The sequence below is a fragment of the Callorhinchus milii genome, unplaced genomic scaffold (assembly GCF_018977255.1).
Source record: "Callorhinchus milii isolate IMCB2004 unplaced genomic scaffold, IMCB_Cmil_1.0 Scaffold902, whole genome shotgun sequence".
Classification (NCBI taxonomy): domain Eukaryota; kingdom Metazoa; phylum Chordata; class Chondrichthyes; order Chimaeriformes; family Callorhinchidae; genus Callorhinchus; species Callorhinchus milii.
The window spans coordinates 1-23,537 of record NW_024705643.1 but is presented as its reverse complement, the minus strand read 5'-3'; the positions used below and the strand labels follow the sequence as shown (position 1 = coordinate 23,537).

Genomic DNA, 23,537 nt, shown 5'->3' with positions numbered 1-23,537 from the left:
CACATCCGGACATGAGCGGAGGTCAAAAAATTCACCGACAACCCGTCCCATCCCATCCCGTCCCATCCCGGCCCATCCCCATCCCATCCCATCCCATCCCGGCCCGGCCCGGCCCATCAACAGGACCTGGAAGGGCCGACCAGTCACTGGGGACAGGGAATCTTCCCCCTCAGCCAAAGCCCCAACTAACTGACGGGGAGGGGGGTCCGAGCGGGACACGCAGCGGGAAAGCTCGGCCGGACAGCGCTCGCTCTCTCTCTCTCTCTCGATGGCTGAGCTGTGTGTGGGTTTAGTTGGTTAGACCCCAACAGTTCCCCCTACGCACACTCTGGGTTCCCCCACACTAAACCAGGGGGCGTCCCTCCAGGGAGAGAGAGAGAGCGCATCCCATCCCGACACTCTCTCTCTGGGGTTCCCGGGTGTGGAGGGAATGTGGGGAATTCTCAGTCGGGTTTGGAGACTCTTAAGCCACAGTGACGGGTTTCCGTGTGTGTCAGACACCCGACCGGTCACGGTGACGGGTTTCCGTGTGTGTCAGACACCCGACCGGTCACGGTGACGGGTCTCCGTGTGTGTCAGACACCCGCCGGTCACGGTGACGGGTTTCCGTGTGTGTCAGACACCCGACCGGTCACGGTGACGGGTCTCCGTGTGTGTCAGACACCCGACCGGTCACGGTGACGGGTCTCCGTGTGTGTCAGACACCCGGTCGGTCACGGTGACGGGTTTCCGTGTGTGTCAGACACCCGACCGGTCACGGTGACGGGTCTCCGTGTGTGTCAGACACCCGGCCGGGCGAAAAAAAAGAGTCAGCAAAGCTCGTGGGAAGGAGATTAATGCCCATCTCTTCCCCGCGGGGTCCTGACTCAGTCCCACTGGAAATGGTTTGTGTTCGCGAAGGAGTTTGCGATGGCTCACACGCGGAAAAAAAACGTTTGCGTGTTCAAAGCCATTGTGGGACGAGCGCGAGTGTGTGTTTGTGTGTGTGAGTGTGAGCGCACGAGTGTGGAGTGTCGAGTGTATCTCTGAATGAACCTTCGGGGCGAAACCTTAGCCAAGTTTCCTCGCTCCATACGCACACGCCTCTGTTTACGCGAGCAGTAACTAGGGACCCGCTTGTTAGCGTGTGTGTGTGTGTGTGTGTGTGTGAGTCAGTGCATTTTTTGTGAGCGAATGAGTCACGTAGACGTATATGTACGCGCGAGAGCGCGCGCGCGTTTGTGAGCGAGCGCTCGTGAGCACGCGTGTATGCGCGGGTGAGCGCGTCCGACACGCGCTTCTGAGTTGGTGTGAGCGAAGTCGCAAGGGGTTGGGGGTGGGTGGGAGGGGGAACCTCCGCGCCCCCCCCCCCCCCCCCCCCCAACCGTCCACAAAGATGCGACAAAAGTAGAATTTGTAGAGCGAGAACACAAGCAATAAAAGTGAGGACGAAACCATCTTATGCACATCTCCCCCTCCCCCACCCCACCAAAGACCCCCCTCCAACAACCCCACCCCCACCCCACCCCACCCCGTCGTAGCGTTGATTGCAACTCTGTGCGTCCGTCATCTTGGGCGCCAACACGCGGCTCGCTGAGACCCCTCTTTAATTCAGGTGAGGAAGGGCCGAGCGATGCTTTGAGTCGGCTCTGCCCGAAGGTGACCGGAACCCACCTCCGCGACGCCGGGGGGAAGACCCCGAGATCATTCGGGGCCATCGAACCGACCTCTCGGGCCACGCGCGCGGCTGGTCAGGAGCAAAGAATGTCAGTTATAAAACTGGTACTTAATATTTAAGAATGCTTAAAATGTCCCGGTAACGAAATATATCGCCAAAATAATGTCTGAAGTACCGCAATATCATTTGTTCGGTGGGAGACGCCTCGACGGAGCACTCACCGTCTCGCACAGAACGCTGTACATACGGAAATCTCATGTACCATGACAATTGCTCGTTTCTAATAAATCCAGATTATTCGACAAAAGGGCTCTCCGTGGTTTTGCCGATCGCCAGAGCTCTGCTCCGATCGGGTGTTTGCGGGTTTTACGCCGATCGGGTCAGTTCGGAACGCAGGTAGATGCCATCTCTCGCTCTCTTTTTTTCTTTTGTTCAGGGCACGTTTTCGTGGGGTCCCGTAGCTCGGCGGCTCAGAGCGCTCGCGAGAAGACCCGGGCGGGTGTCGGGTCAGGGCATAAACCTTTCCTTACAACCCCCCACCCCCCCCCACACCACGCACACACACACACACGCGCTCCTGAGTTGCAAGTGGGATCGCCTTCCGCGCGGTAATAATCCCTTCAAAATAATAATAATAATAATTTGATCACCGCGGCTGTCTGTGGGGATGCCGTCGGCCGCAATTGGCCGCCGCGTTTCGCCCACAAAACCCACAGTCACTACGCTCGACGGTGAAGCGCTCCCGAGACGTCACGACGGTATCGAAATGCGAGGGCGATTATTTTCGAGCTGACACAACGGCGGAACAGGCTCGAGAGGCGGCCGATAGGTCTCGTCCTGTGTGGAGGTTCCCATGTTTTCAGGCTTCGCCGGCGGTTGGCCGCGAGTTCTTGGGCCGGACTTCGTTGCCAAGAATTGGAGGAATAAGGACTGTGAGGCGATAGCCCGAGGGGAGGGCTGAGTTTCCTGAACCAACCGATACTTACCAGGGATCTCAATGACATTAATTGACTCTTGGTTCGAGCTTTAGGTTTCATCACTTTCACCGGTTCCCATCAACGAGACAAAGCGATGTCTAAACCCGACTACATCATCATCGATCAGCGCCTTGGGACGTCCTCCTGACCCGAAAAGTTTTGCCCAAATGTCATTTTTCCTGATTTTGCATCGTAATAAAACCGTAAAAGCCGCTGGGAACGCTCGGCGGGTCAGGCAGCATCTATGGAGAGAGAGCGCGAGAGAGAGAGAGAGAGAGAGACGGAGAGAGTGAGTTAACATTGTTTCAGGTCGTGTCTCTCCATAGATGCTGCCTGACCCTCTGAGTGTTCCCAGCGACGTCTGCTTTTATCAACACTCCCCGCATTGCCACGCCGTGCCTTACCGTGTCGTCGAGACGTCTTAAAGCGCTTCACGGGCTACACCGTAAATGGCGGTGACTGTGTCATTTGTGGGTGAAACGCGGCAGCCGACTGCGTACAGTCGTGGATTCATATTAAATTATGATTATTGTTATTATTATTTTTACTCTCTAAGGGATTATTCCCCCCAGAAAATCAGACAAGTGGGTTCCTACTTACCAGGTAAACAGAGGCGTGTGTGTGTGTGTGTGTGTGTGTGTGTAAGGAAACTTGCCCAATGTTTCGTCCTGACCCGCCCGGGAATCGAACCCAGGTCCTCTCGCTTGCGAGGCGAGTGCTCTGACAACTGAGCCGCAGGAGGGTTGGGTGGGGTAGGGTGGGGTGGGGGGATCGTGAAGCACACACACACACACGGAGGCTGAGCAAAGGGTCCTCAGGTATTAAGGAGGTCGCAGAGGTGAGGTGGGAGTGTAGAGCGGGTGGAACCGGGTGAGGATGGGATCGATCGGGTCACTCGCGTACCCCGAGTTTGCACAAGTGATTAATCCACATTTCTTTTGATGAGCGAAACAGCTTTGGGCTAATTGTCAGTTCGGTGATGTTTGCAGATGAATTGGCCCTATTATTGTTATGTAAGGGCGGCTGAGAAACACAGGCGTGTGCGTGTGTCTGTGTGTGTGTGTGTCTGTGTGTGACTACATGTGTGTGTCTGTGTCAATGCTATTTGTTGATAACACGATCAGCGACACACAGCGCACCTCAAAAAAGAGATAAGGCGCTGTTGATGTGTCAAACGCAAGGATTATTATGATTATTGCGATCGTAAATGACGTCTCAAACACCTCACGGCGCAAACACGTCGCTCGGGCTGAAGTGACTGTTCCTCGCGTGAGTTGCTTGAGTGCTTTGGGTGCAGCCGTTCGGCTAAACTGTAATTAACGCGTCAAAGCGTCTGCCGTGTCACAGATCAGTATCTCACGATGGAAGCGTCTTATCTGCAAGTCCATCTCTGGCACCCACTTTTCTCTCCGCTCTCCTCCTTCCTGCACTTACTCTAACTCTAACTCTAACCCTAACTCTAACTCTAACTCTAACTCTAACTCTAACTCTAACCCTAACTCTAACTCTAACTCTAACCCTAACCCTAACTCTAACTCTAACTCTAACCCTAACCCTAACCCGAAGCGGCGCGACTGTGCCGTTGGGCGGGCGAGAACGGCGCCCGACAAAGAGCGAGCGGGTGGGGGAGCAGTGGGCGAATTCCTGCGCCGTGACGCCTGGCAATTCCTTGCGGAGGGAGGAGAGAGAGAGAGAGAGAGAGAGAGAGAGAGAAAGAGATCTGGACGAGAGAACAGCCTCGACCTGTTTTTCGGCAATTCCTCCTGTTACTCGAGACGAGATGGAATGAACAACGATCAGCAAACAGCCCCGGAGGGGGCGCGGGGGAGCCGTGAGGGGGGAGGGTACCCGCCCTTGGCATTGAGATAAACTCAACACTCATTGGTTTTGAGTGTGATTTGGAGGTGTGATACGTCGGCGGTGACGTGAGAGGTGACTCGCTGTCTCTGTGGCTCATGCACCGCTCTGGGACTCGCGCGGGAGGTGACTGGAGGTGAGTCCGATCGAACGTCCGGGAGAGGAGTTAAGTGGAGGGTTTTTTTTTTCCCCCCTTTGGGGCTTTTCGTCTCGGAAACCCTATCGCAGCCGTCCCTGTAAGATTGAGAGAGAGGAAAGGGGGACCATTCGGCCCATCGTACCTGTGCCGACTCTTTGGAGGAGCTGCCAGTTAGTCCCCACTCCCCCGCTCTTACCCCAACTCGTCCCCACTCCCCCCGCTCTTACTCCAACTAGTCCCCACTCCCCCGCTCTTACTCCAACTAGTCCCCACTCTCCGCTCTTACCCCAACTAGTCCCCACTCCCCCGCTCTTACCCCAACAAGTCCCCACTCCCCCCGCTCTTACCCCAACTAGTCCCCACTCCCCCCCTCTTACCCCATCAAGTCCCCGCTCCCCCCGCTCTTACCCCAACAAGTCCCCGCTCCCCCCGCTCTTACCCCAACTAGTCCCCACTCCCCTCGCTCTTACCCCTTCGCCCCGTACATTGTTCCTTTTCAAGTCCGTATCCAATTCCCTTTTGCTATGGAATCTGCCCCCACCAGCCTTTCAGGTCGAGTGTTCTAGACCCTTTGGGGGAAAAAAAATGTCTCCTCGTCTGGTCTCTGCTCTGGTTCTTTTGCCGATTATCTATGCCCTCTGGTTCCCCACCCGCCCGCCCGCCCGAGGGAACAGTTTCTACCTTATTTACTCTGATCAAACCCCCTCATAACTGTGAAGCCCTCGATTAAATCTCCCCTCAAACTCCTCCGCTCGAAGCAGAACGATCCCAGTCTCTCCAGTCAAACGGATGTTTAAAATGTCAGAATATACTGTAAAGTCAATTGATTGTGTATTTTGTGGGCGAAACGCGGCAGCCAATTGCGTTCAGCAGCGTCCCACAAACAGCGGTGGATTGAAGGACGAAATTATTATTTTATTATATTTCATTTATTTATTTTTTCGAAGGTTTATTGCCCCAGAGAGCGATCTGCCATCTGACTAACAACCGGGTTCCTGCTGACTGCTGGTAAGCAGAGGCGCGCGGAGTAAGGAAACTTGCTCAACGTTTCGTCGCACCCGGGAATCGAACCCGGGTCCTCTCGCTTGTGAGGCGAGTGCAGTAATCACAACGCTACAGGGACTGTTGTGGGGACGTCGCTGGGCGCAATTGGCTGCCAATGTTTCTCCCACGAAATACACGATCAATTCGCTGCCCAGTGTATTTTGCGAAGCGCTTTTTGAGACGTCTCGACGACGTGATGGGGTCCTGTGGCAAATGCGTTAATAATAATAATAATAATAAGCGTTAATAATAATAATTGCCATTGAATGCAACTCGACAGATGTCTGAGAAGCTCAGTCTCATGTCTTGTAACTGCTGTCTGTGTTAGTTATCTCAAGACGGAGCAACACGAAACAAAATGACTGACCTCAAGCCCCAAGGTGAGAAAATCTCTGGTATTTTACTCCGCCAATTGCCTATAGAATCTTCCTCCGACACATTAATTGATCCCAAGGTACCGGGAACGAGGGACTTCAATTCCTTGGAGAGACGAGAGAGGCCTGGGAGGCCGGGGAGTGGGGACTAGTTGGGGTAAGAGATGGGGAGCGGGGACTAGTTGGGGTAAGAGATGGGGAGCGGGGACTAGTTGGGGTAAGAGATGGGGAGCGGGGACTAGTTGGGGTAAGAGATGGGGAGCGGGGACTAGTTGGGGTAAGAGATGGGGAGTGGGGACTAGTTGGGGTAAGAGATGGGGAGTGGGGACTAGTATGGGGTAAGAGATGGGGAGTGGGGACTAGTTGGGGTAAGAGATGGGGAGTGGGGACTAGTTGGGGTAAGAGATGGGGAGTGGGGACTAGTTAGTTGATTCACACTTTTGGGGGGCAATAATCCCTTCCGAAACAAGGCAAACCAAACGATGAAATTAATAAAATAAATCATAATAATTTGGTCGCTTCGACCCGGGGCTGTTTGTGGGGACGTCGCTGGGCGCGACTGGCTGCCGCGTTTCGCCCACAAAGCACACAGTCACAACGCTTCGAAGCGCTTTGAGTCGTCTCGAAGACGGGTTAAGGCGCTCCGTGAAATGCAAGGGCTTACGTGAATAAAACAGGTCCTTACCTGGCACACAAATAAAAATAAAAGAGAATAACAGACACAGGAAGCAGATACACTTACCGGGAAGCTGCAGATAAGATAAGGAAGGTATTTTGGGGGAAAAGCAACTAATCAAGGGACTGACCGCAAAGGGCCAGATAGATGGAGGCGCGAGGATCAAGGCGGGGAAGGGAGACAGAGGAATAGAAAGGTTTATCATGGGATCGCAAAGCCACGTTTCTTCAGAAATATAAACACCGGCCGAATGCCCAAATTGAAGTGTTCGTAGGAAAGGATAAGAATTCCATCTGCTCTAAGGCCTTAACGTTGTTTCGTATTGTATTTGCATAGGAACGTAAGAAATAGGAGCAGGAGTGGGCCGTTCAGCCCCTCGAGCCTGCCTCGTGGCGGCGGTGGCGGTGGTGGTGGTGGTGGAGGAGGGGGAGGTTGGGGTGATGGTGGAGTTGGTGATGGTGGTTGTGGTGTGAGTGATATTCAGAGGGATATTGATGAGTGATTGATGAGTAATATCCCACTGGATGGATTGCAGATCAGACAAAGTATGACGCCTACGCCTCCTGCCTCGGACGAGCTCTCTGCTATATTAAGACTCCGGCCACAGTTGGATTATATGCCCCTTGGGGTTCCCAAATCAATTGCCTCCTGCGCAAGATACAAGGTACGTGAGCTGTGGTTCAGCACCAGGTGACGGCAATAATACTACTAATAATAACCGTAATAATAATCATCTTCGCATTTGATACTGGGCCTCATCGCGTCATCGAGACGTCTCAAAGCCCTTCTTTCACGGGATACACTGTCGAGTGCAGTGACTGTGTGTTTTTGGGGGCGAAACGCGGCAGCCGATCGCGCCCGGCGACGTCCCCACAAACAGCCGGCCAAATTATTATTATTTTTTGGAGGGGTTATTATCCCCCGGAAAGCGATTCCCCCAATCGAGTGACAAGCGGGTTCCTACTGACGGCCGGTAACCAAAGGTGTGTGTGTGCGTGTGTCCGGGTGTGGGTGCGTGTGCGTGTGTGGGTGCGTGTGTGTGTGTGTGGGCGCGGATGGGGGTGTGGGGGGGGAGTAAGGAAACTTGCCCAACATTTCTCCCTGACCTGACCCGCCCGGGAATCGAACCCTGGTCCTGGTTATCGAGGCGAGGGCTCTAACCCCTGAGCTATACATCAAGTTTAAGGATTATTATTCCTACCATTCATAGTTCCTTTCGCCCTCTCTGCAGGTTACATGTTGGAGGAGTCGGCGGCGAGGGAGGAAAAGGAGTCCAAGAGGACCCAGGAGAAGCTCAGGTCGTCCACTGGCCTGGGGTTCATCACCCTGTTGTGGTATTTGGTGTTCCTTCAGCCTCAACTGACCGAACGCCACCAACGACGCAAAAATGTACGGTTCATCTTCGTGCAGTTCAGTGCCTGGGAGTTTGCGGGCAGCGACAAGATCTGGGCCGGCCTCATCACCACTCTGTGCGAGAACATCAGGAATAAGTTCGGAAACCTGCCCACTGGCATCGTTCGGGCTCTGAGCCACGAGACCACCATCCAGCACAGCGTCCTGGACCAGGAATGGGTTAGCAAGAGGATCCTCAAAATTCACCTTTGGGTGCTCTCCTTCCTGCTGCTGGCTCTCGGTGTGGTGCTGACGGTCATCGTGATCATGTACGGCTTCCCCGTGGGCGATCACGGCGATACGAAGGTGGTGGCGGCAGAGACTTTTGGCGTTGGCCTGGTGGGATTCTCTGCCTTGTTTGCGTTCAAGAACTCCTTCATGGTTGCCAAGAACGTGATGGTGAGCCAGAAGGACACCGTCAACAGCCTCATGAACAAGACCAACTACAGCGCCCAGTTGGGCTTCATGAGCGACGTGAAGAACGAGGTCAAAGTCCTCACCAACTTCATCCGATACATGGAAATCTTCGAACGCAGGAAGATACGCATCATCCTGAAGATCGTGAACCTAGACAGGTGCACCCCGGACAAGGTGGTGGGCGTGCTGGACGCGATGAACATCCTCCTCTCGGACCCCGAAGCCCCCTTCATCTCCATCCTCGCCGTCGATCCCAGCATCATCGCGACCTGCGTCGAGAATTCCAGCACTCTCAAAGGCGTGGCGGATAACGGCTACAAGTACCTGAGCAGAACTGTTACGCTCCCGTTTTCCGTGCCGAAAATGGACACCCAGACAAAGCTCAGCACCCTCCAGCAGATCATCGACAGGAAGAGCGACCTCCTAGAGGAGACGTCCTCCGCGCACTCGGGAAAGATGGCCGCCGGGAGGAAGGGGACGACCGAAGAGAGCACGCCTCTGGTTAACGTCGTCGCGGAAGAGCCCAGAATCAGCCCGACAGCTCTCACCAAACTGACGTTTCAACTCCTGGTTCAGAACAAGGACCTTCACGAGTTGATCGAGGAGAATTACCTCCAAATGAGCCGCATCGTCAACACCATTCCTATCATGATGAGACTCATGTTCACCATGGGGTTCGAGGTGAAGGAAGTTACTCCCGACAAGGTGGCCGCCTGGGTTATTCTCGCCAGTCACTGGCCCTGCCGTCTCAGTTGGATTTGGCAGTGTTTGGAAGATAGACAGCAAAAGATGGACATAAACAAAGAGGGGAATATTGATGAAACGATTCTGCTGTGGAGCCTTTACGACAACTCACACGATGAGCTCAGTCGCATAAACGCCGACATCAGCAAGTTGTTGGAGCTCGATGGGGATCCAGAACTCTTTCAGAAACTTCTCGCGACCAGCTATAAGTTCACGATTCGGGACGCCAACCACCTTCTGCCTTACACCATCAACCTGGACCTTTCCTTGAAGAGGAAGATGGAATTGCTGCGTGGAAACCAATCCATTAAGGCTCCGAAAAAGCCCACCGTTGTCAAGCCCCAGAATTTACCGCAAGTGCTCGATCTCAGCGTGGACGACGTCTGTAAATTGGTGAGTGAGCACCTCACAACTTTCACCAAAGCGACTGGTTTAACCATGATAACCATCATAATAATCCCCGCGCCTCATCACGTCTTCGAGACGTCTCAAAACGCTTCACAGGAAGCACTGTAAAGTGTAGTGACTGTGTGTTTCGTGGGCGAAACGCGGCAGCCAACTGCGCCCAGCGACGTCGCCACAAACAGTCGTGGGTTGAGTGACCAAATAATAATTTTATTTTTGAAGGGATTACAATCCCCGGAAAATTGTTCACTCACTCCATGACTGTTTGTGGGACACTGCTGTTTGCCCACAAAAAATGGACAGTCGCTACACTTTACAGTGCATCCTGTGAAGCGCTTTTGAGATGTCTCAACGTGATACGGCGCTGCAACTCATCAAAAGCTCTGCCGCCCACAACAAACACACATCAGATCGATATCTCACGACAGATGCATTTCATCTGCAAATCCATCCCATTCCTTGGCACCCACTTATCTCTCCAATCTCCTACCTCCACCTGCACAAGTCCTGTAGCTCAGTGGTCAGAGCCCTCGCCTCACACGCAAAGATTTGGAAAAGAGCGGGGAGTGGGTAATAGTTTGGGTAAGACGGGACTAGTTGGGGTAAGAGAGTGGGACTAGTTGGGGTTAGAGCAGGGGAGGGGGGACTAGTTAATAATAATAATAATCCTCGCATTTGATATAGCGCTTTTCACGTCGGGAGGACGTCCCAAAGCGCTTCACAGAACACACTGTAAAGTGAATTGACTGTATATTTGTGGGCGAACGCGGCAGCCGATTGCGCACAGCAATGTCCCACAAACAGTCGTGGATTGGAAATGACTAATTTATTATTGTTTTTGTTTTTGGAGGGATTATTATTAGGCTCTGTGTGGAGTAAGGAAACTTGCCCAAGGTTTTGCCCTCTGCCGGGATTGAACTCAGGTCTCTCACTTGCAAACCACTGAGCTACAGGACTCCACAAAGTGGCTCTTCCAAAGATTCTATTCTATGATTCGTTTGCAGATGAAGGACATTGATCTGAATCCGGAGAAACTGGAATTGTACAAGTCAAAGATCAGGCTGAACAATCTGAATGGAAACGCTTTGGTTTATTCTAAAACAAACGAGATCCGAGAGGCTTTGGACATGTCGCTGGGTGACTGGGCTTCCTTCAACGCCTTCTTCCTTCAATCCCAACCGCCACCAACGGCTTCCTTTCCTCCACAGAACCCAACGTACCACAGTCACAACCTATTATCTCACCAGATGGGGACCGCACAAAACCTCCAAAGCCAACAGTTTAGCATCGCTGTGTGAACAATGGACGAGGCCGATGGGCCCTCATCAACCTGTCCGCTCCCTCCGCTCAGCGGGGTCCGGCCACCATCGGCGGTCAGGCCTTCAGCTCTCTGCTCCCTACCCTCTGGAACTTCATCCCACATTCCCTTCGCCTTGCTCAACCCCCTTCCCCTCCCTTGCCTCCTTCAAGGCATGTTGCAAGACACTCCTCTTCGACCGTGCCTTCGGTCACCCCCCTCCCTTGGGAGTGGGGGGAGGTGGAGGGGGGGGGGGGGAAACAGTGGGCGGGCAGGGAGGGGGGGCAATGGGGCGGGGAGGGGGTTGTGGGGGGTGGGAAATTAAATCTGCCAATGGTACATTTAACAATAATGATTATCGCGTCTACGAGACGTCTCAAAGCGCTTGACGGGATACACCGTAAAGTGTAGTGACTGTGTGGCTTGTGGGAGAAATGTGGCAGCCAATGGCGCCCAGTGACGTCCCCACAAACAGTAGTGGATTGAGTGAACAAATTACTATTTTTTGGGAGGGATTATTAGCCCTCGGGAAGCAATCCGTTATCTTGTGACGTTGGTTGTCTCAGATATTGCCTCCTCGTCTGATCTCCCCTCTGGTTCTTCGGCCAATTAATCTTAGATCCTCTGGTTACCTCCCCACCCGCCCGGCAGACCACACGATGCCTCCTCGCTCAACATGTTAGAGCCGCACACAGGAGACGTTGTGGAATTCTTGTTTTCTCACGTCATGTGAATGTCATATTAATAAATATTTGCATTTTTGTCTTGAAAACAATCATCGCCTTCCGTGTTTGTGTTCAGGAGGTAAGTCGGTAATGCCTGAGTTTGATTCACGTCGGGAGGAGTCCTCAAGTTGCTTCACACAATATGCTGCAAAGTGTAGTGACCGTGTCTTTTTGGGTGTGGACATGGCAGCCAATTTGCAGACAGAAACGTCACACAACAACACCAACTTGCATTTGTAAAGGTCAGGGTATCGAGGGATATGGGGCAAAAGGGGGAATTTGTCTCTCGTGCCCTCGGCTCTAGCATCGGCGGCCGGGCTTTCAGTCACTACAGCCTCAAAACTCTTGTCTATCCTTCCCTCCACCTCTGCCCTTCCTTCCCCATCTACAGGTCGTGTCTGAAGACCTTTACTCTTCGACTGTTCCTACGGTGCCCTCCCCCTGGCTTGGCGTCATCGTCGAGGTTCTGGGGCGCGAGCCCACGTGAGGGGGTTCTGCGCAACCACAAGTCCTCGTTGTATTTCTTGACAGGAACAGGTTTTTTTTTTAACCAAATTAAAACTACATCGGAGTCTCTCATAAGTAATTCTACGGGACCTGAACTTTGGCAGAGGTTGTGAGGATAGGCCTCAATCGGCAAACCATACATCCAAGAAGTAGTCATTGATTAACTTCAAGTGCCTCCTTATCGTTTTGGCTTCCGCCTGATATTAACGGATGCAATAAACATGTCGAACAGGTGCTCAAGGGGGATAAGTCCACCCGGTCCGGACGGGATGCAGCCCAGGTTCCTGAGGGAAGTAAGGGTGGGAACAACGGAGGCTCCGGCCACGATCTTTCAATCCTCCTTCGACACCGGGTGGTGCCAGAGAACTGGAGGGCTGCAAACGTCACACCTGTGCAAAAGTGGGCAGAAGAATGAACCCGGAAACTACAGGCCAGTCAGCCGAACGTCCGTCAGACAGACAGACAGACAGACAGACAGACAGACAGACAGACAGACAGTCCGTCAGTCAGTCAGTCAGTCAGTGGTGGGGAAACTAATAGAGACTGTAAATGCATTTTCACTTAGAAAAATAGGGTGAAGGCAGTGCAATTTATGTGGATTTTTAAAAGGCGTTTGATAAAAGTGCCACATAAGAGACTTGTAGGCAAAACAGAAGCCCACGATATTAAAGTGATACGGCAGCGGATACAGAACTGATTGGGAGACAGAGAGCAGAGAGTGGTGGTGAACGGTTGTTTTTCTGACTGGAGGGAAGTGTGCGGTGGTGACCCCCAGGGGGTCAGTATTGGGATCACTACTGTTTGTGCTCCATATAAATGACCTGGACTTGGGTATAGGGAGGACAATCTCCAAGTTAGCAGATGGTACTGAGCTGGAAAAGTAGCAAACAGTGAGGAGGATAGGAGCAGACTGCAAACGGACTGGTAAAATGGGCAGACAGGTGGCGGATGAAGTTTAATGCGGAGAAATGCAAAGTGATATGATAGAGGAAGAATGAGGAGAGGAATATAAGTTGATGGTGGAAGCTTAAAGGGGGTGAAGGAACAGAGAGACCTGGGGGTTCATATCAGTAAATCTTTGAAGATGGCCGGACAGGGAGATAAAGCTGTTAAAAAAAAAGCATACGGGACACTGGAGTTTATAAACAGGGGCGTAGAATACACGAGTCAGGAAGTTATGATGAACCTTTATATAAAACACTGGTTCGGCCTCAGCGAGAGACTGGGTTCAGTTCTGGGCCCCGCACTTTATGAAGGATGTCAAGGCATTGGAGAGGGTGCGAAGGAGATTGACCAGAAATGGTACCAGGAATGAGGGACTTCATTGCCTGAAAGGCCGGTGGAAGCCGATTCGATAACAGCTTTTAAGAGAGTAGATAATTATTTGGGGAGGACAAGTTTGATCAGGGCTGTGGGGTGAGAGAGTGCGGGGGAGTGGGGTTGATCGGGGCTGTGGGGGGAGAGAGCACGGGGGAGTGGGGTTGATTTGAAGAGCTCTTTTCGAAGACACAATGGGCCGAATGGCCTCCTTCTGTGCCGTATGATTCTACGAAACGCTCAACAGATGAAAGTCTGTCGATCTACAACGATAAACCTCGCGTTCGACGCAGCGTCTTATCGTGCCTTCGAGACGACCCAAAAGCGCGTCACAGAAGACACTGTCAAGTGCGGTGACCGTGTATTTTGTGGGCGAAACATTTGGGCACATTTATCTTTGGGAGGGATATTAGCCCCGGAAAGTGATCTCTGCCAATCGACCAACAACTGAGCTCCTGAGTAAACAGAGGTGTGTGTGTGTAGAGTGAGGCAACTCCTAAGATCTCGCCCTGACCTGTCTCACCCGGCAATCAATCCTGGATCCTCTCGCTCGCCGAGGAGAGTGCTCTCTCTCCCCAACGTGGCTTTCAAACTTCAAAAGAAGTTTTCCATTTGAGTCAAGACAGCTGTCCGTCCGCCCATTAAAAAATACTACCTCGCGAATAATCCATCAATAGCTTTTGACCCCCCCACCCCTCCCACTCCCCGCCTTACAATAAAAGCCGTCAACGAAAGAGTTAGTGACAGTCAAAGTTCAGAGTGGTTGGATTTGACTTTGATCGGATTGTGCAGATATGATCAACGTATTTAACCGACTGATTTGCCTTTGGCCGCACTCTAGTCTGAACGCTGCCGGCAGTGGGACCTGGTTTACCCGAGCGAACGCAGTTTGCAGGTACAAATTCTGCTGTAAGAATAATAATAATAATAATAATCCTTTGCGCTTGACACGGCCCCTCATCACGTCTTCGAGACGTCTCCAAGCGCTTCACAGGATACACTGTGAAGTGAACTGACTGTATATTTTGTGGGCGAAACGCGGCAGCCGATCGCGCACAGCAGTGTCCCCACAAACAGTTGTTTGATATTATTATTATTATTAAAATAGTAACTATGGCACACCATCAGTCAAGAGATTTGGCCGGTTGAGCAGATACTTCGCTCACTCCTCTTCAATAATTCTTCGCCGAGCCACCCAAACTCTTCAGTTGTCTTCCAGTGTGGGTAGTCCTCCTCGGCTGGAGTCTTGTAGCTCAGCGGTTAGAGCACTCGCCTCCCAAGCGAGAGGATCCCAGCAGTTTCCTTACTTATTACAATAATAACAACTCGCCTGTGTTTACCAGTAAGTAGGAACCCGGTTGTTCGTCGATTGGCGGATTGCTTTTCCTTGGGGTAATAATTCCTTCCATTTTTTTTCACTCAATCCGTGTCTGTTTGTGCGACGCTGCCGTGCGCCATTAGCTGACGCGTTTCGCCCACAAAAATGCGCAGTCGCTAGACTCTATGTGTATCCCTTGAAGCGCTTTGAGACGTCTCGAAGACGTGATAAGGCGCTGTATCAAAAGCAAGGATTATTATTGTTATTTTCCTGTCTTTCTTCCCCTGCCCCTTCTCCGCATGTCCTCATGATCTGCTCCCTTCCAACATCCAATCCCGAGTCCTGAGATGTTGACTCAGATCCTCTTTCTCCGTGGATGCTGCCTGACCTACTGAGTGTTCCTAGCGACGTCTTGTCTTTATTAACTCGCGTTTGTCTCTGTTCAGCTCTGGAGGAGACGACGTAAAGCAAAATGACCATCTCCGACACAGCAGGTAAAACCATCCCATTCCAGTCGTCGCTCTGGAACATCCTTCGCGACATCTTGATTCGGTTCAGCGCTGTATTTTGTTCCAACAAAGAGGATTTTTAGCTGATTAGACCCCAGCCGTTCCCACCCAACGGGCAAGTTTCCTTACTCCACACACATGCACGCACTCCTACGTGCTTCTGTTTACCAGCGGTAAGTGGGAACCTGGTCGTTACACGTAAACAGAGGTGTGTCTGTGTGTCTGTGTGTGTGTCTGTGTCTGTGTGTGGGGGGGGGGGGGGGTGGGGGGGAGTAAGGAAACTTGCCTAAGGTTTTGCCCTGACCTGATCCGCCCGCAAATCGAACCCGGGTCCTCTGGCTTGTGAGGCGAGGGCTCCAACCACTACGATACAGGACTCCAAATATTAAGGGATTCCACCATTGCGCCCCGAAACTCAATCCCTCCCTCTGCCCCCACCCGCACCCCCTCTTCAAGTCCCACCTGCAAACTTTTCTTTTCGACCGTGTTTACGGACCTCTCTTCCGTAAAGCGTCGTGTCTGTGGGTTTTGTGGGCGAAACGCTACGGCCAATTGCGCCCAGCGACGTCCCCACAAACAGCCGTGGGTCGAAGCGACCGCAGTTCTGATTTTAATTTGCTACTGAATGGCCTTTTCTGCGTCTAATTTCCTACGGATGAATTTCAGATCAGACCAAGTATGACGATTTTGCCATCTGCCTCGCTGATGGCATGTTCCACATCCCGACTCCAGTGACGGTGGGATTATACGCGCCGTGGGGATGCCGGATAAATCGCGTCCTGCAGAAAATAGAAGGTGCGTAGCTCAGTGGTTAAAGCCCTCGCCTCGCGAGCGAGAGGACCCGGGTTCGATTCCCGGCCGGGTCTGGTCAGGGCGAGACCTCAGGCAAATTTCTTCACTCCACACACACACACTCGCCTCTGTTTACCAGCAGTTGTTAGTCGACCGGTGGATCGCTTTTCCGGGGGTAGTGATTCCTTCTCGCCGAAAAAACTGCTCACTCAACCCACGACCGTCCGTGGAGACGTCGCTGGGCGCGCGCGCGCTCGGCTGCCACGTTTCGCCCACGGAGCACACGGTCACCGCGCTTTGCAGTGTGTTCTCATCACGTCTTCGAGACGTCTCAAAAGCGCTTCGCGGGACACGCTGTGAAGTGCGGCGACTGTGAATATTGCGGGCGAAGAAGCGCGGCAGCCGATCGGGCCCCAGCGACGTCCCCACAAACCGCCGTGGGTCGAGCGACCCAATCATTATTATTCCTCCGCTGCCTCTTTCGTTTCCGTTGTTGGCGTTTCTCTCCCCCGGGCGTGCGGCTTTGTACAATGTTCCCGTCGCCTTTCCGTAGGCCACATGACGAACCGGGCAAAAGACTTCGAGCGGCAGCAGAAGGCCGCGGGCGGCTCGGAGAAGGGGCCCGGGGAAACTCCTCGCCGATCCACCGGCCTCGGTTTCGTTGACCTGCTGTTCCGCTTCCTCTGCCTGAACCCTCGGCTCACGCCTCAGCACGAAGGACGCAAAAACATCCGCTTCATTTTCGTGAACTTCAGCGCCTGGCAGTTCGCGGGAAGCGATTTCGTGTGGGCTGGTCTCATCACGACCCTGTGCGACACCGTCAAAAGCGCCTTCGGGAACATCCCACTGAGCATCGTAAGAGCTCTGGGCGCGGACATCGGCGTCAGCCACAAATCGAAGCGGGAGTGGGACTGGAAGACTCTACTGGGTATCCCAATTTGGATCATTTTCCCTGCCCTCGTGCTGCTGATTATTCTGTTGGTCGTGCTCTTCGTAGTGGGTAGCCTCCTGGTTTTCGATGAAGGCAATAAGATTATTTTAGCCTTCGAGAGCGTGGGGGCTGGGGTGCTGGGCTGCTCGACCGTAGTGCTCGTTAAAAATATCTTGATGGTGGTCAAGAATATGCTGTACAGCCAGAAGGACACCGTCAACAGCCTCATGAACAAGACCAACTACAGCGCCCAGTTGGGCTTCATGAGCGACGTGAAGAACGAGGTCAAAGTCCTCACCAACTTCATCCGATACATGGAAATCTTCGAACGCAGGAAGATACGCATCATCCTGAAGATCGTGAACCTAGACAGGTGCACCCCGGACAAGGTGGTGGGGGTGCTGGACGCGATGAACATCCTCCTCTCGGACCCCGAAGCCCCCTTCATCTCCATCCTCGCCGTCGATCCCAGCATCATCGCCAGCTGCGTGGAGAGATCGTCGCGACTCAAAGGCGTGGCCGATAACGGATACGTGTACCTGAACCGGATTATCACTCTCCCCTTTTGCATTCCCGAGATGGACACCGAGACCAAGTTAATTACCTTGAAGGGCATTATAAATCGCAAGACCTTGCTCAGCAGTCGTAAAGGGCCGAGCAGAAGCGAGACGGACTGCGAGGGATCCGGCGAGGAGCGTATACCGCTCGTCGAAGTCAAGGAGGTGAAGGGAAGGGATGAGGTTGAACGTCAAATCCTAAAGGCCTACGACTGTTTGGAACATCTACAGGAGTTCATCGAAGAGAACTATCTTGAAATGAGGAGGATTGTCAACAGCGTTAACATTATGGTCCGACTGATGGCGGCTCGAGGGCAACCCTTAAATAACACCCTTCCCAGACTCGTTGCCTGGGTTATTTTGACAAGTCATTGGCCAACCAAGTTCAGTTGGATATCGCAATGTTTGGAAGACATGCAGCAAACGTTGAAGGAGGTTAATGAAGATAAATCATTGCTGAGCATATATGAAGAGTCCTACGATGAGTTGAAGTTAGCACACGAAGAAATGGACAAGTTTCTGGAACTGGATGGAGATCCAGAACTGTTCCACACTCTCCTTGAAAAGCTCGACTTCAAAATCCAGGACTCAAACCAATTCCTGCCCTACACCATCAACATTGATCCTTCCTTGAAACGGAAGATGGAATTACTCCGTGGAAAAGAGATTTTCGGGCGGAAACAGATAAACAAGGATAATGTCAAACCATTCACTGTGCTTCAAGTCTTGAGAATGGATGCAAAACAGGTCTGCGAAAAGGTGAGTGACGCCATTTTATTTGGGTCAGCCGGGTGTCTGACTCACACGGAAACCCGTCACCGTGACCGGTCGGGTGTCTGACTCACACGGAAACCCGTCACCGTGACCGGTCGGGTGTCTGACACACACGGAAACCCGTCACCGTGACCGGTCGGGTGTCTGACTCACACGGAAACCCGTCACCGTGACCTGCCGGGTGTCTGACACACACGGAAATCTGTCACCGTGACCGGCCGGGTGTCTGACACACACGGAAATCTGTCACCGTGACCAGCCGGGCGTCTGACACACACGGAAACCCATCACCGTGACCGGCCGGGTGTCTGACACACACGGAAACCCGTCACCGTCACCGTGACCGGCCGGGTGTCTGACACACACGGAAACCCGTCACCGTGACCGGTCGGGTGTCTGACACACACGGAAACCCGTCACCGTGACCGGTCGGGTGTCTGACACACACGGAAACCCGTCACCGTGACCGGTCGGGTGTCTGACACACACGGAAACCCATCACCGAGGCTTAAAAAGTCTCCAAACCCGACTGAGAATTCCCCACATCCCCCCCACACCCGGGAACCCCAGAGAGAGAGTCGGGATGGGATGCGCTCTCTCTCCCTCTCTCTGGAGGGACGCCTCCTGCTTACCTAATTCCGGAGAGTATCAGGCGCAGGTAGATGAGAGCCCAGGCTTGGGGGGGGGAAGCCCTGAGTGTGCGTTGGAATCTAACCACATATCACGGACTGGCAAGCTTTCCCACTGCTTGTCCAGCGAGGACCACCCTACCCATTAGGGGCGTTGGCTTGCAGGGGCTATTAATAATTGGGAAAAAAAATTGGTTACTCAATCCCATGACTGTTTGCCCACTGCTGGGCACAAATGGCTGTCATGTTTCACGTACAAAACGCACAGTCACTACCCTTTAGTGTGTCCCGGTGAAGCGCTTTGAGACGTCTCCAACGACCTGAGAAGGTGCCGTGTCAAACGCTAATAAGGATCACTGTCATTCTAACCGTTATTGTTGCTATCATTTCAGATGGAGGAGATCAATTTGTTGGAATACTCCCAAAAAGTCATGGCCAAGAACCTGAACGGGCGGACGTTTATTTATTCTTACAACAACGAGATCAGGGAGGCTTTGGAAATGACGTCGCTCAGTGACTGGGCGACTTTCAAAGTCTACTTTCTTCAAGCCAGGCAGCAACCTTTGGATTCCACTCTCCCGGACTGGCTGTCACGACGAGATAAGCGAAGGTCGGGGCAGCCGTCGAGCGAAGGGGACTGCGAGAAAGTACTCATCAACACAACTTCAGAATCAACCGTTTAATGTAATGATAATAATAATAATAATAATAATAATCCTGGCATCTCATACCACGCCCTTATATCACGTCTTCGAGACGTCTCAAAAGCGCTTCACAGGATACACCGTGAAGTGAATCTCTTGCAATAAATCTAGATTTGAAAGGGTCAGTGATTTGCCACGTGATGCGATTCTCCTAAAATGGGTTATAAAATGGCGTTAATAAATTGGGTTTGCTGTTTGGGGTTCGATTGGACTTGTTTTAAGTTTGAAAATGACGATACCGGACTGATTTATTGCTCTACGAAATCTACATACAATAAAGTGTTGCACATCCACACACCAACTCTCCACTCCTGTTTATTTACATATTACTATATTATTATTCCTTCTGTCGTTGCTCTGTTGAGTGCCATCTCCTTGCGTTTTCAATTTATGTCTAATTTACGCTCCTTTAAATATTTTTTAGAATTTATAGCGAGGACACATTACTGAGGACCAACACCCTGGAGAATAATAATAATAATAATAATCCTTGCCATTGATATAGCGCTGTGCAAAGGGATTCAAACCCGGGTCCTCTCGCTCGCTAACCCGTTCGCTGCAACTAAAAGTTGTAATGGATATTAATGTTGGTTTCATGAATCAAATTCATGTTGTAGAATCGGGACCAAATGATTACGATATAAAGCAGCATTTACTGATCCCGTAAAAAAAATCTTGTGCTGTGATATTCATTCTTCCGAGAGCACAGAAACATCGCAGAAAATAGCAAAGTACGTGGTAATGATACAGTAAATGTCTCCGTCAAAAGTGCAGAATGTACAGTTGCTTCTCTGAACAGATTCTTTCTCTTTGACCGCGCCTTCGGTCACCCTCTCCGCCCTCCACCCCCCTCCTGATCCCAACCCCCAGCTCGGGTCCGAGTCCCCGACTGTCCAGCCCAGCCCAGCGCCTTGGGAAGTCCTCCTGTGGGCAAAGCAGGAGGGCGGTGGGAGGGGATTGGGGGAGAACGTGACAAGAGTTTCGGGGCGTAGTGACTGGGGTGGAGGTGGGGTGGAGGGCGGGAGGGACGAGCAGGAGCGAAGAGGAGGAGGAGGAGGAGGCGTCGGGAGGTGAAGCCGAGTGTGAAGATCTCGCTGCTGCTCTTAACGAGCTCAGTACTCCACTCCGTAGCGGTCAAAGTTGCGGAGAATGATGCCCAGCTTGAGGTGGACCTTCCCCATGGCGGTGGTCTGCAGACGGTAGCGGTCGGCCCCGGTGTAGATCAGGTCGCTGTTTTTCAGTTGGACGCCCCCCCCGACAAACATCTGGGACATCTGCTCCTGCCAGGACCCCAGGGGCCGCCAGGTCACGCAGTCCAGCTCGTGGAAACCCGGGCTGGACGGCACGTGGCAGAAACCGTAGCCGTACAACTCGTTCCGGCCGAACGAGTCCTGGTGCCAGACCTGCAGGAAAAGCTTTGGCCAACCTGAGGCACAGAGGAGACAGGATAGAACCCTGGAGTCACACCGCACGCACGGAAGGAGGCCATTCGGCCCATCGGGTCTGTGCTGCTCTTTGAAAAGAGCTTCCAAATCAACCCCACTCCCCCGCGCTCTCCCCATAGCCCCGATCAACCCCACTCCCCCGCTCTCTCCCCATAGCCCCGATCAACCCCACTCCCCCCGCGCTCTCCCCCCAAACTTCTATCCTCTTCTCTCTTGAAAGTTGTTATCGAATCGGCTTCCACCAGGCGTTCAGGCAACGCATTCCAGATCCCAACAACAACAACAACTTGCACGTACACAGCCCCCCCCCCCACAAGAGGCCCTCTACCCTCTCCACCTGACTGAAATCCCTCATTCCTGGTAAACCCCCTTTGCACCCCCTCCAGGATAGTTTAGATGATTTTATTATAACGATAATAATAATAATAATCTTTGCATTTGATACAGTGCCTTATCACGTCTCAAACTGTGCTACAGATACCTTGCAGTCCTTTTGTGGCGTAGTGTATGTCCAGAGGATGTGACCAATGGGCGATTGGCTCATTTTCGGGGCTGTCCACCTGCGTTCTACCTTCCACCGAGCCGGACAAAAGCTTCCACGCGCAGCCTGCACAGCGAGGGGAGTCCGCAGTCAACAACTCACACAGGAGAGCGTCCCGGAGCGCTTGTCGGTGGGGGAGCACGACACGGAGACGGGGGGCGGGAGGAGGGAGGGTGACCGTAAGTACAGCCGAAGTCCTGAAGGTGGGGAAGGAAGGGGAGGGTTAGAGGGAGAGCGTGACAGAGTTTCGGGGGGTAGTGGCTGAAGGTGTCCCACAAACAATCGTGAATTGAGTGAATACGTTATTATTATTATTATTATTTCGAAGGGATTATTCCCCCCGGGAAAGCAAGTCACCAATCGACTAACAAGCGGGTTCCTACTTACTGCTGGTGTGTGTGTGTGTGTGTGTGTGCGTGTGTGTGTGCGTGTGTGGAGTGAGGAAACTTGCCTGAGGTTTCGCCCCGACCTGACTGACCCGTCCGGGAATCAGACGGGGGTTATTAAGAGTGACAACCCCCCCCCACCACCGCCCCCCCCCCCGCACCAGCCCACAGTGAGCGCTGTACCTGCGTGGATCCCCCATTTACAGAAGAGGTTCTGCTGTGGGAAACCACTGGCTCCGGTGATCTGACCGATGATGTGCAGCTCTGCCATTCTCCTGTAAAGAGATGGAAACACCTCCCTTAACGCAACCACCACGACAACAACTGGCATTTTACACAGTGCCCCCTCACGCGGGGCGAGAGTGACACTGAGCCGGGCTGGGGTGGGGGGGGGGAGGGAGTGGGGGAGGCGACTGTAGGCACCGGTCGAAGAGGAAGGGCTATCGGGCACCACCTGAAGATGGGGAAGGATAGGGGAGAAGGCGGAGGGGACGGAGGGGCAGAGAGGGAGAAAGTGACAAGAGCTTCGGGGCGCAACGGCTGAACGCGCGGCGACCGATGGTGGAGCGGAGGGCACGAGGGACAAGCAGGAGGTCGGGGCCAGTCGAGCAGAGGCAGCGGGAGGTGGGTTGGGTGGGGGGGGGGGGGGGGAAGCAGGTCGGGGAGAGGAGGTTGGGAGGTGCCGGGGCGTGAGGGGGGGGGGATTTGATGAGCGAGTGAGAGGGGTCTTGAGACGCAACCATCTGATGCGACGTCAGTTACCCCAACTGGTCCCCACTCCCCCCGCTCTTACCCCAACTAGTCCCACTCCCCCCGCTCTTACCCAACTAGTCCCCACTCCCCCCGCTCTTACCCCAACTAGTCCCCACTCCCCCCGCTCTTACCCCAACTAGTCCCCACTCCCCCCGCTCTTACCACAACTAGTCCCCGACATCTCGGGGAATTGCTATCAGGCAACGATAACGAACACGTACGTACCCGGTGGGGGTCTCCCTGCGGCTCAGGGGTTAGTCAGAGCGAACGGGAGGACCCGGGTTCGATTCCCGGGCGGGTCAGGTTGGGGGGGGGGCAACGTTGGGCAGGTTTCCTTACTCCACACACACACAGCAGCAGTCAGTAGGAACCCGCTTGTTAGTCGATTGGCGGACACTCTCTCTCACGCGCTCTCTCTCTCTCTCTCGCGCACTCTCTCTCTCTCACGCACACTCTCTTGTTCTCTCTCTCTCTCACGCACTCTTTCTTGTTCTCTCTCTCTCTCACGCACTCTCTCTCACGCACTCTCTCTCACGCAAACTCTCTCACACACTCTCTCTCTCTCCACACTCTCTCTCTCACGCACTCTCTCTCACGCACTCTCTCTCACGCTCTCTCTCTGTCTCACACTCTTTCTCACACACACTCTCTCTCTCTCACCTCTCAGCTC

General features: G+C 53.1%; 3 protein-coding genes across 4 annotated transcripts; 2 read left to right on the top strand and 1 right to left on the bottom strand.

The window, feature by feature from the left end:
* Positions 1-4,584: 4,584 nt before the first annotated feature.
* On the top strand, positions 4,585-10,980 carry LOC103171929 (NTPase KAP family P-loop domain-containing protein 1). Its single transcript, XM_042346501.1, has 6 exons — positions 4,585-4,627; positions 5,578-5,638; positions 6,003-6,054; positions 7,260-7,388; positions 7,956-9,670; positions 10,687-10,980. The coding sequence occupies exons 3-6, from the start codon at positions 6,033-6,035 to the stop codon at positions 10,978-10,980; spliced, it is 2,160 nt and encodes a 719-aa protein (XP_042202435.1). The 5' UTR covers positions 4,585-4,627; positions 5,578-5,638; positions 6,003-6,032.
* Positions 10,981-14,365: 3,385 nt separating this feature from the next.
* Positions 14,366-20,037, top strand: LOC103171928 (NTPase KAP family P-loop domain-containing protein 1). Of its 2 annotated transcripts, none has more exons than XM_007884726.2 (5): positions 14,366-14,423; positions 15,293-15,340; positions 16,022-16,150; positions 16,701-18,394; positions 19,431-20,037. In XM_007884726.2, the coding sequence occupies exons 2-5, from the start codon at positions 15,319-15,321 to the stop codon at positions 19,719-19,721; spliced, it is 2,136 nt and encodes a 711-aa protein (XP_007882917.1). In that variant the 5' UTR covers positions 14,366-14,423; positions 15,293-15,318; the 3' UTR covers positions 19,722-20,037. The 2 variants fall into 2 exon arrangements, with proteins under 2 accessions (XP_007882917.1, XP_007882918.1); XM_007884727.2 differs by having other exon boundaries at positions 14,371-14,423; positions 15,187-15,340.
* A 799-nt stretch (positions 20,038-20,836) lies between these two features.
* b9d2 (B9 domain containing 2) lies at positions 20,837-23,304 on the bottom strand. Its single transcript, XM_042346502.1, has 4 exons — positions 23,093-23,304; positions 22,298-22,389; positions 21,669-21,794; positions 20,837-21,168 (listed from the first exon to the last, which is right to left on the bottom strand). The coding sequence occupies exons 2-4, from the start codon at positions 22,383-22,385 to the stop codon at positions 20,855-20,857; spliced, it is 528 nt and encodes a 175-aa protein (XP_042202436.1). The 5' UTR covers positions 22,386-22,389; positions 23,093-23,304; the 3' UTR covers positions 20,837-20,854.
* Positions 23,305-23,537: the final 233 nt, after the last annotated feature.

What these genes read in the sequence shown, in the direction of transcription:
- LOC103171929 (XM_042346501.1), top strand. Translation starts at nt 6,033, where the DNA reads ATGACTGACCTCAAGCCCCAAG. An exon ending in GACTGACCTCAAGCCCCAAG is followed by an intron (nt 6,055 to 7,259) that starts GTGAGAAAATCT and finishes GATGGATTGCAG; the next exon opens with ATCAGACAAAGTATGACGCC. An exon ending in TGGACGACGTCTGTAAATTG is followed by an intron (nt 9,671 to 10,686) that starts GTGAGTGAGCAC and finishes ATTCGTTTGCAG; the next exon opens with ATGAAGGACATTGATCTGAA.
- LOC103171928 (XM_007884726.2), top strand. Translation starts at nt 15,319, where the DNA reads ATGACCATCTCCGACACAGCAG. An exon ending in GACCATCTCCGACACAGCAG is followed by an intron (nt 15,341 to 16,021) that starts GTAAAACCATCC and finishes GATGAATTTCAG; the next exon opens with ATCAGACCAAGTATGACGAT. An exon ending in CAAAACAGGTCTGCGAAAAG is followed by an intron (nt 18,395 to 19,430) that starts GTGAGTGACGCC and finishes CTATCATTTCAG; the next exon opens with ATGGAGGAGATCAATTTGTT.
- b9d2 (XM_042346502.1), bottom strand. Translation starts at nt 22,385, where the DNA reads ATGGCAGAGCTGCACATCATCGGTCAGATCACCGGAGCCAGTGGTTTC. An exon ending in TAAATGGGGGATCCACGCAG is followed by an intron (nt 21,795 to 22,297) that starts GTACAGCGCTCA and finishes CTCGCTGTGCAG; the next exon opens with GCTGCGCGTGGAAGCTTTTG. An exon ending in CGCCACAAAAGGACTGCAAG is followed by an intron (nt 21,169 to 21,668) that starts GTATCTGTAGCA and finishes TCTGTGCCTCAG; the next exon opens with GTTGGCCAAAGCTTTTCCTG.